The 12,128-nt window shown below is 37.4% G+C and overlaps 1 protein-coding gene across 1 annotated transcript in view; it reads left to right on the top strand.

The window, feature by feature from the left end:
- The window catches only part of LOC133526637 (dorsal root ganglia homeobox protein), a 99,698-nt gene that overhangs the window by 28,225 nt on the left and 59,345 nt on the right, over nt 1-12,128 (top strand). Inside the window, exons 4-5 of the mRNA XM_061863329.1 lie at nt 4,117-4,208; nt 4,553-4,654. Of these exons, the coding sequence (XP_061719313.1) occupies nt 4,117-4,208; nt 4,553-4,654 (194 nt within the window). The remainder of the gene's footprint in view (nt 1-4,116; nt 4,209-4,552; nt 4,655-12,128) is intronic.

Here is a 12,128-nt window from a genome sequence, read left to right as displayed (position 1 = left end):
GTTGATCCACCCAAATATCATCAGTTTTAGGACTGCCAAATAATCACAAAAGTTTGAACAGCCGAATTGCAGGTACAAATGTTTGCCGACCCCAATTACCATTGTTGCAGATGTGCAAGTTGCCGAAGCGTTCAATTTGTAGGAAGATGTCTCGGATATAGCTGGCAATATTCACAAGAAATAAAGGAAGTTTCCATTTTGGTAATGGATAATTCGTTTTCCATACAAAAATGTATCAAACTTATTTTTCATGTAGGCGATTTAACAGTTTTGGCAAATTTTCATCAGAACATCAGTAATTGTACCTATAGATATGTATTTTACAAGTATAATTTGCCTATGTCCTAACAAATGCTCCATAAAGAGGAGTCTGCCGGTGGTAGTCTGTGTAACCACCGTATTACTTTATACAGTGCCACCGTATACGCTTTTATTCGCGTTGACCGCACGTAATTGATGCGATATTAATATCGTGCGATTTAACGAATGTTAAAATTTAACGCCATATCCAATTAGCATTTTAAAACGCTCAAACGCGTCAGTTATGAACACACGCGAGTGTTCTCGGGAAATGGATAAAAATTAAAAAAAAAACTTCGATGTTAAGGGCCAGAGGCCAAGAACTCACATTTTTATGTCATTCGCTCTTGCGTCTCCCTCACGCCAATAAATGTAAGTACACGCATCTGAAAAGTGCATACCCACTTTATGAATGGAATGACATGAGCGAGCTTCAAGGACGACGCGTGCTAGAAGGGTCCGGGCCCGGGCTGGGGAGCTAGACACTTCTTTTTCTATGACATAATCTCATTCCAATATGATACTGATCTGTCAGTATCAAAAGTGACGTTTTTGGTTGAAGGTTGGCATAATGCGCAATTCAGCAGGAGGTTCTAAAAGAGATTGAAACCATCTCATATTAGAATGATGTCAGATTCTTATTAGATCAGTATCACATTATATTGTAAGAAATGGCTTGTAATTTGACAATTGGTTAAGGTTGTGATACGACCTTGACGATTGCATCTCACGCACAACTTTCTACGCGTAACTAATTTTAGGATTCCGTACCAAAAAGGTACAAAAGGAACCCTTATGGTGCGACTCTGTCTGCCCCTCCGTCCGTCTGTCTGTCTGTCTGTCACATCGCTAAATATCTCGAGAACCTATCGTTAAGCTATCGATTTGAAATTTGGAATAGTTATGAACACCGCTAATCCAGACACATTGAAAGTATTTCTTTTTTTATTAACTATGGAAAATGCCTAATATGAAGAGGGGGCAAAATTTTAAAGTCAAGTGACTGGGTCAAGTGGGGTATCATTTGAAAATTGTACATTCCAAAACATTTTTTTTTCTTAAAGAAAAAGAATTGATTTATGAAGGAAAATGTGAAAAAAATACCCCCCTTATCTCCGAAATTTACCGACGAAATATTATGAAATATTTACATAATATTAAAATACTGTAAATGCAAACAGCATCCGGAGAATGATAGCAGAGAGGTGGGATTCGGATATTCTCCGCCGATATACCGACCTTCATATCATACGACCTAAGAAATAGGTATTTTTATGAAACCTGTAATATAAGATGGTTTACTAATGTAGTTTTATAAGTGTCTTGTAACTAACAATCTATGGATCTGAGGAATCTGAAATCAATATTTTTATTTATTTTTAAATTTTACAGGAAATATATAATCAGACCTCTGTCTTGGTAACTTTTTTTTTTATTAACAAGCAACCTTTCTGATATCTCTATGCAATTTGACCAACTTGATGTGTGTTTATTACACCTGAAATTTCTATCAGATTACATTAAATGTTTCAAATAAAATATCAATTTTTGAAATCTGTTCACATGATAGAGTTAGAGAATTACATCGCGCAAATTAGTTAGACAATTTTCCGCTAGATGGCGCTGTACTCAAATATACTTAGTTCGAGTAAGTACTCTGTTCAAAAGTTTTCGCCTTTATAGTTACACGAGATAATTCAAAGTTTGTACGGAACCCTCGGTGCGCGAGTAAAACGAACTCGCACTTGACCGGTTTTTTATTTAAATCTGAGCCAGCCTCCAAGACGAATGACCGAACGAGACTTTAAAACTAATTTAAAAAAAAAGATGTTATTGATTAGGTAAAGAATTATAGGTTGAGAGATTGTCATGACTCTACTTGGAGGTCCGACTAATACAGCGCGTATTTTTGATACGATAACTTAATCAAAGGGCAAAGGGCAGTTAGTTTAGGCTGTAATTAACACACTTTGATAGGTTTTATAAAAAAATGGACGACTTTTATTTTTTCATCCAAAATAATTCAGCAAGCAATGTATCACTACTTTTTTTAACTCAAAACGTCTCATTAATGACGCGACGTCACAACTGTCACAAGGGATCATGATGTACTAAATACATTATACCTCTCAAAAAAATGCAAAAAATAATTATGCTCTAGTAGTGAAGACTATATAAACTAAAAAAAACTTTCAGAATTTTTTATGGAACTAAAGCCTACGTCTAGTTTAAGTTTCAGGTTATATCAAAAATACACACTGTATAATATAATATGTTGACAAAAAAATCAAATACAGGACGTTACGCAAAAAAGCTAAAAAATAAGAAAATGGCTTCTAATTTTTTTTTTATTATTAAATGAAAATCAAATCGTTCAAAAAATTTAGAATAAAAAACATGATAGGGCACGCACTTCCATCTTGGTGACGGTTACTTTTAGTGAGTGTGAGACATGAACACGAACACTTATATTAAATAAAAAATGTGTAAAAAAGTGATTGTATTTCAGTTTCATCACGCCAGTAGAGTTCCAAAGTCAATTAAGGATGAATTAAGCAAAAGTTCATATTCCCGGGTGTCCCCACTGCAAGCCCGGATAGACTGCCGAGGTAATGGCGCGCGCGTCCGGTCTTTTCACGACGTGGGGTGACTCTAGGTTTTATTGCATTTATGGTAATTTCGGTTTGTGATGGTATAGATTTTCTACATTATTGGTCTGTATAAAGACAGAAAAGAAAAGACCGCAAAATTGCAATTGTCGGTGGCAAGCAAGCATACGACCAGCCTGTTGGTAAGCAGTCACCGCAGCTAACGGATTCCTGCAACTCCAGAGGTGTAAACACCGCCGACTCTAACACTCCACACCCTCGTTGAGCTCTGGCAACGTTACTCACCGGCAGTAACATGACACTATGAGTAGGGTGATAGGGATGAAAACAAATTTAGATTTTTAAGATATTGTGACTTTTTGATGAGCTTTTCAGGTCTCATGTGGTATGCGGCGAATGGAATGAATGAATTCACTAACACGGGTAAAAGTAGTATGGTGATAGAATAATCTCAACGTTTTTGTGTGTGTGGCTGCTCGTTATGTGCTTACTTATACAAATTGGTTTCACTTGCAATCTACAGTTAGTTGTGTTACGAGTAAGATACGACTCCTATGAAAATATGATGCTTATAGAGTCGGTCTTAAGTTTTCACGTCAATACGTCAAGTATGGAGTTTATAGGGATATGCATGTTCTTATTGCTAAGTTTGTGCAAAGTTAACGGTAACTTTGCACAAACTGACTACGGAGTCAGAGCCTAGTGGCAGATTGTGTCACTTCAAAATCGATTTAGAGTTAGTGAGGCCGCGAACTGGACGCACGTGACGCATGGCGCGACAAGCGGGGCGGCGGGCGGAGACCGCTTGAAGTCTATACATTCGGCACGATCCAAATGTATAGATTTCAATAAACCTGTTTTAGGCCGCGGACTAGCTGGATATAAGCGATGAGTGGCAAATCACGACCATTCATATATTACCAAAGATATATATCGTCAGGTGACAAGTGAAACTTACTAATTGCTAAAAAAATAATTAAACAAAAATCAACCTTATTGCAGTAGTAATATGGTTCATTATGGCTATGGACTTGTGGTGGTGATTAGTGAGTTTTGCTTGTCACCGGACGATATATAACTTCGTATTACGCTCGCCGCGCGCTGCGTGCGTCCAGTCCGAGGCCTAAGGTTAGACGAAGTACTCTGCCCATCATTTGTAGGTATCATCAGACAGTGATTGTGTTACTGACGAACGCTGTTGTTTCAGACACGAGTTACTCGTACCACCCGGCGATACACGATGACACGTTCGTGCGCCGGAAACAACGGCGGAACAGGACCACCTTTACGCTTCAGCAGGTAACACACGCCTAATAAGATAAAACACTAATTTTAACTTTTGAATCAGGAATCAATCGCGTATAAGTTTTAAAATGACCTCCGAAGTTTAGAAGACGGGATTGCCCTTGTGGTCACCGAGAAAGACTGGCTAAAGTTGACATCGACATTTCCTAGCTGTTGGTGTATTGTATACCTACGATTCTTAGACTGACTGATTGTTTTTGAATTTTGTACTTGCTTTAATGCAATGGGTCCCAATAGATATCTAACATCCTCAAAATAATCCGAATCTACTATTACCATTAAAAATCTTTATCTAGTTTATTTTTTTCTTATGTGTAAGTTATTTGTGTTTGATACAGTTGGAGGAGCTGGAGACGGCGTTTGCGCAGACGCACTACCCTGACGTGTTCACGAGGGAAGACCTCGCGCTTAAGATCAACCTTACGGAAGCCCGAGTTCAGGTCAGTCAGCTTCAAATAAAACCGTTCGTTTGCCCTTTTCCCATCACTTGTGGGGTCGGCGCAGCATGTCTCTTTCCTTCATACCTCTCTGTCGTTCGTCATTTCATAATTCACCACTTTCAAAAATGGACCTAAACAACCAAGAACCGAGACCAAAAAAACACTTTCAAGCATTTGTTGTGCAGGCATTCCCTTGTTAATTTTTCCCCATCGTCCTCCTTATAATCCACACTTGGTACATCATTTTAATGTATTGTGTATATTTGTAGTTTATCCATATATTACCAAGATAAGTTGGCAGCGATTTTCATAGCCCAGTCTATGCAAATGTTAAGTAAACATCATAATTTGTGACATTATCTATGAAAAGGGACCTTATTGTCGATGGCGCTTACGCCGCACTGCGTAGCGCGGCGTTGTTTATAATATGGGATCATCGTTGATAACGGTGTAAGGTACCTTTTCATAGATAATGTCACATTTCATCGACGTTTGACGTTTAAAATAACAAGATAACACTTTCACTGTCTGAGCAATCAAAATAGCTGCCAACTTATATTGGTCCAACTCTAATGTCTAGTTACAATTTCATTGACTTTAAAAGACCCTGCACCTACCTAATCTTTTTAGTGTAAGTCCATTGGTTGACCAGAGAGAATGCCTTAAAGCATTAAGTCCGCAATTTGTAATATGATGTATTGTATTGTGCAATAAAGATTAAATAAATATTAACGTCACTAAGACAAAATTGTCAGGCTAATTCGATCGTACACTGACATCATGATATTTAGTTATCGTGCGTCTCGCCCGCACCAATACATGCACGGACAGGTACTAGTGAAATGCACGATAACTGAATGACATCAATTAGATTTCCGATCTCATCAGTGTACGTTCGAATTGGTCTGTTAGTAACTCCCGGTATTTTGCGCCAACAAACAGGGAGCTCATGTTCTTGCTCTACTACTGGCAGACTGGCACAGAAAGATATACCAACACTACGTTTGTCAACGCATTTAGCTTAACTTATTTGAATATGCAGTCAAATTGTACCTATATACATAGGTATTGTGATACTACTTTTCCCTTTTCAGTTATTCTTTTTAAGCTGTCGAGTTTTTTGTTTTAATAATAATTATTTGAATATAGCCTTTAATGGAATCCTTATTTCCATACCTACTTATTTACTTGGGACCGTCGGTTTATTCGACGGTGCTTTTATTGCAAATATATAATTTTATATTAGTCAGTTAGGAGTTAAAATGACAAATTAAGACAAACAATTCATAGCTCACTGATGCTTGTAGTGCGTTTATGAATATCACCATGCCAGTCTCCGCTTACCTGTTTAAATAGGCATGGATATAAACTGAAATGAATGACATATACTAATAAAGAAGTTTTTTTTCTTAGTATATGACATTTATTTTAGTTTATAATTTATATAGTAGTGTTTCTACTTGATATAAAATCAATCTAAAATATTTTCTGAAAAAAAAAAATAATTTGTTTTAATACTTCTAATAGTATAGGCATGGACATACCTATTTTGTAATAGTCCTTACACTCTACTGTAACTCTTATATAAATATATAATATAATATAAAATATTCTTATACCAAAATTAGTTAACCAAAACATCATAAATGTAATGTGATTACTTATTGTATACAAAATGGAGGCTCATGCAAGTTTAAGTAAGGTGCACACTGGCCATAAACCGGTGAAATACGAGCGTTACACGCGAACGTGTAGCTTGAGGAGTTTATTGCAAGTGGGGATGATTGTATAAATTTAATGTATACGCGCTTTTAGAGCCACAGATAGGATGTTTAACTTTCTATAGTAATCTGTGCTATTTTGTACGTATTTATGCACTATTTCTTGAGGCCGATTCTTGAAGGTTTTACTTATAATTATGATTATGATTATTATTAACAATTAAACTTAACTATTGCTTACGAGTGAATTGTAAAAAAAATTACATAAACATTTGTCATTAAGCTTAAAATAAATTTAAAAGTGGAAAAATACTGCCTTGGGCGAGACTTGAACTCACGGCCTCTGGATCGATACTCCAGCGCTCTGCTCTATGTCATCTGAGCCACCTTCAAGACCTTATCCATAGTCAGCAAATCTTCCCACCATATGGGTCTAGGGGACCCATGATGGTCTCACCCAACGCAGTAATTTTTACACTTTTAAATTTATGCGAAGCTTAATAATATCGATCGCAGACGTTTCTGCTTGTTAAAAAATGATTTTTAATTAGTCTAAAGTTAATTGATTCTATTGTATTACGACAATTAAGCCATTTCTATTTATGAGCATGAAAATGTTTGCGATACACTAATTACTTTATGCGTATGACTTATATATGTGTATGAATCAAGTACAACAAAAAATATAAAATACAATTTACTTTGTTAATTTTCGTAGCACAAATGAATCAATTAACTTAAGACTAATCACAGCTTCTTAACTACGTTTACTTACGTTAAAAAAAATACATTTCACTCTTATGCTGATTGGTACGATGGGAGCCGTGTCATTAGGCATCTCGCTCGCACTTATCGACCTCGCTACACGCGAACTTTGTTATGCTACGGCGTAGCACTATGAGCGCAGCGTAGCTAATTTCAGTTACGGCTCTGCCGGCGTAGCAAAGGTGACATTCGCTATCGCTTCGACAACGAAACGCTTTGTGTCTCTCTATCACTCTACCATATTAGTGCGACAGTGACAGTTGCGTTTCGATCACTACAGAACGTAAGCGATGTGTACGTTGGCTACGCGGTCTGATTAGAATCAATCAGGCCGATTCGGACGTACATGGACTTCAGGATGATATCTGAATGATATCATTTAGTTATTGTACGTCTTGCTGGTGCCAATATATGTACGGACAAGTACGACTGAACTGCACGGTAATAAACTAATATCATTCAGATATCATTTTGATGTCAGTGCACGGTCGAATTGGTATGAATAATTTAATATTAAATGGGTCAAAAACGTTCGGGAAAACCGGCGTTTTTTCTGTGAACATTATAAAAGTATGTTGGATATATTTTTCTAAGACTTTTGGCTTTTGAACCAAATACATATAAGGATGACTCACGCGAGAACGATCCGGGCCCGGGCCGAGGCGTCTGACACTGCTTTTTCTATAGAAAGCATCACGTTATCACCGATCACCCCTCATAGAAACTGAAGTGTCGGATGTCACGGCCTGGACCCGGACGGTTCTAGAGTAAATAATAAAACAAGTTTACAGCCTATATCGAATTCACCTTAAAAACTAACATTTTAATTAAACAAACATATGTTACCAATAGCCCTAACAGCAATAGCTTTTATTACCGATACACAAACTTCCTAGTGGAATTCATTTTAGATTTTATTTCCGTTGCATTCGGAAGATATTGGTTGGTTAGCGTACGTTCGCCTGTGATAGGTATTTGCGTAATGGAATTGACGTGAAACTACCCAACATTCCATTTAGGAAATAGTGGCGTTCAGATGTAGGTATACATACATATGTACAGTGGGTACCAGTTAGGCTATTAGATATTTTCTTGAAGTCGGAATGGTTTTATCTGAATGTATTTTGACCCAACAAGATTAGCCAGATTAGGATATATATTACTCAAAGTCGCAAATACATAATATTTTTATAGCTCCTCTACACAAAGGGCCATTATACTGGCCCACTAAGACGGGCCAGCGTATAGAGAAGGTGTCGGATGGCTTATGGCGCGGTGAGATGGCGATGGGATGGCTACGGTGTCAGTTTTCCGTCCGCACATCAAAGGTAGTGGGCCAGCGATGGTGCGTATGTATCTACACGTATGTATCGCATGGGCATCTCGTTGGTCCAGCGTAGGACCATCGTGTAGAGGAGCTATAATCATCGCATGGCCATCTAGAAGAGCCATTATGCATACTATTGAGTACCTATTAGATCGATTCAAACGTGATTGTCACGATTTATATGCTAACGACATAGAAAAAATACATGAAATTATGTTTTTTTTTTAAGTTTTACGCTTCTGTGCAGTATCCAGGTACCTATTGTTATATGCGTGTATTTAGTACTTATACCGCCTAGATTCGTTAGAGTACGTCTAAGCTTATTAACGATCCGTAGCAAACGAAAATTTTTATAGAAATTTGACATTCATGATAACACTATTACAGTTTGTCATTGCAAATGCCATACAGAGTTATCTTGGTCTTAGGTACTCTTTATCTCTTTTTTACTATTTACAGATTACCTACACAGAATCGACCCCTCACTCCAAAGATTTCTACTCGATTTCTCCCATCTTGTTGTACCACGTTAGATACACTCAATCAGGCTGATTCAACAATAAATTCCTAATAAACAACACAAGTAGATACTTATATCGCGAAGACACAACACGGAAACAAATATATTCCGCACAGCACCGAATCGGCCCCGCATGTCGCTCGAAAAACATCTAGGTAAATTACGTCATTTGCATGCAATATTTGGGCACGCGCTGCGACTCGGTTTTAGGCAAATTGCTGGGAGCAACCGGGCGTGTTTTATTTATGCCCAAATAAAAATTGCCCAATTCCGTCGGCTGAGCACGAAACTGTTGGAATTTAGTGGTTCGCTGTCGCTTCGAGGCCTACGCGAATGGTTTTTATGGCCTAAACGGGAGTTCGGAAATCGGGGCAAAGTGTTTGGTTAACCCTTAATGGGCGGAGGGGTTCGGAAAGTAATTTTCGCGGTTGTTATTTTTTGTGGCGTTTTATGTTGAGGGTAATGTGATGTTCACGCGTTTATAGATGCGTAAGCCATGGCTATTCAAATTTGTATTTTATATTGAACAATTAAGCGCACATAATGAGAACATATAAGTACCTAAAATAGAAAAACAAACCTTGACAAATACGTTAAAGAAGCTAATAATTTTGCTTACTGTAACCTTGTTTACCGTATATCTACTTTATCGGTGATGTTGCCTTCCCTCATCCACGACCAATTTACTTATCCGACCCAACCCAATACACTTATTAAAGTTTTCTCCCATCGATCAAAAACGATCCGTAATTCACTCTCAAACTAAACTAGTCCATCCACAATTGACACAACTGACGGGCACGTAAGACCAATTTGGACACGTCGATCTCGCAGATCCACTTCCATTAGTTAACTAGCATTGTCAAAAGCCACTCTGTTGGCAAAACCACCAAAACAGTTGAGAATTGAACGCTGTACATGACCAATTTCATTAGGTCTTTGGCTGGTCACCGGTATTGTTGCGGATAGGGTAGTTTTAAGGGGTCTGGTTGGTCTGGTGGTCTGTAACGCGTTTAAGTCGTTCATCTCGGAATGGTATTACGGCATGGGTCCCTTCGTCCCTTTCGCACCTTTCGGAACGTGTTACCGGGATTAGGGGTGTCGCCGAATGATTTGTGGCTTAGCGGACTTAGGATATTTATGGCCGCGGAAATATTGACGGAAACTTGGCAATTCGACTACCTACGTACGATTATTTTATGTAGTTGGATGTACTTCTTTACAGTTCAAATTATCTGGGTTTCGCTAGGTCTGCAGATATTGCACGTTTAAGAAGCCCGGTTAACGATTTTAGAGCAAAAATGTAAAATTGATAGATTTAGTCGTTGAAATTGTACACCTTTTGTTATGTAATATCTAAATAACAAGTATTCGTTTCTATTAGCAAGTCTTCTCATCATGCCTTTTAATAATGAGGGCGCAAGGGTGCGTCCCCGGTAATATGTGACGAGAAGGGGCAGTTTTTAAAAATTCATCAAAAAAGTATGGTCAATAAAATAGTTTCAGCAAATGTAGATTGTGCAAGTATCAAAATTACGTTGAAATTAAGTCGATTTTCAGAGAAACTGTCACTTGTTTTGAAGTTATTTCTGGAGAAAATTGATTTCGCCTAGGTTTCATTTACTTACACTATTCCAAATTTATAATAACAAAAATGTAGTCTATTAAAGTTGAAGTACAGGATATGTGTATACATTTTTAGCAGTCCAAACTTTACGAAATTTACGAATAAGATCGACAAAATCAGTACTTTACGCGCGTTTACCTAAACGTCCATCAGAAAAAAAATCATTACTAATTAAGTGAGTCTGTTTAAAAAAAAATCGATTAAAATGAAAGATAATAAGATGTGCTAATAGAAACCAGTACTTGTTATTTCTAATAGTTAACAAAAGGTGTACAATTTCATCCACTAAATCTATCAATTTGACATTTTTGCTACTAAAATCGATAACGGCCTCTTAAATAAATACATATTTCGGGAACAATCTCATACAGATCGACCTAGCCCCAAACTAAGTAAAAAAAGTGATTAAGTTTTGCACCAGAGAATATATTCTTTAGTTAGGTATTGTATAGCCAATAATAAGTATAATTTTTGGTTTATCCTAGCAAGCACGACAAACTTTATTATAGTGAAGCCGTTTCATATATACGATGAAACTACCTATACAATGAGTTTTTGTTTACGTCTTATGTTTAGTGTTCAACTTATTCACTTCAGGCGACAATGCACCTGCTTGCGGTCCTCCCACCTTTGTCACCGGGCATAACATTTTCCTGCCAGGGTGCCTAGCCAAGATGACAAACGTTGATAGAAAACGCTAATCGAAACTTTAGTAATATATGGACATAGTCACGTGACTTTTCATAGTATCTGTCATCCTTATACATTTTTAGGGTTCCGTAGTTAACTAGGAACCCTTATAGTCTCGCCATACACGTCTGTCTGTCCGTCCGCGGCTTTGCTCCGTGAAAGTGCTAGAAAGTGGCAGTTTGGCATGGATACATAAATTAAGCATGGCGACAGAACGGTAAAATAAAAACTACAACTTTTTTTTATTGGAGTATCTCCCATACAAAATAATTATTGTTTTTCGTTTTAACCCAATGTTGCTGGGTATCGTTTGATATGTCTTTCAAAACGTATAAGGGTCTCGAAGAACCGTTTTTTGATAATGTAAATATTTTCGGAAATAATCGCTCCGGAAAAAAACTCTAATTTGGGTCGACCAAGGGTCAAAATAATATGTAAAAATCGTAAAACAAAAGCTTGATAAACACTTTCAATGAAAACTATAGCGAACGTGATTGGTCCGGAAGATTTTGAGTTATTGCAAAAAGTCTTCTCTTCCTAGTAAAAAGACGTATTTAAGTACTTGCAAGGTACATGATACTTACTAATTAGCCTATTCTGACAGAAAGGTAACTAGGGAACTCTACACTGAGCATGGCCCGATATGCTTCTGGCCGATTTTTCTTTTACATTTGTCAATGTATGATTGTCACCTTGGCTACGCGCCCCAATATATGCGGTCGCGGCTATCGCTCTGGTAAATATTGGACTTATTTACGAGTCATTTTCGAAAGTGCCGAAAAGACGCTGCTTTAACCTTTACCTTAGCTTTTAATATGTTATTG

The sequence above is a fragment of the Cydia pomonella genome, chromosome 16, assembly GCF_033807575.1.
Source record: "Cydia pomonella isolate Wapato2018A chromosome 16, ilCydPomo1, whole genome shotgun sequence".
Classification (NCBI taxonomy): domain Eukaryota; kingdom Metazoa; phylum Arthropoda; class Insecta; order Lepidoptera; family Tortricidae; genus Cydia; species Cydia pomonella.
The sequence above is the reverse complement of the archived record's forward strand: the minus strand, read 5'-3'. Positions and strand labels throughout refer to the sequence as shown.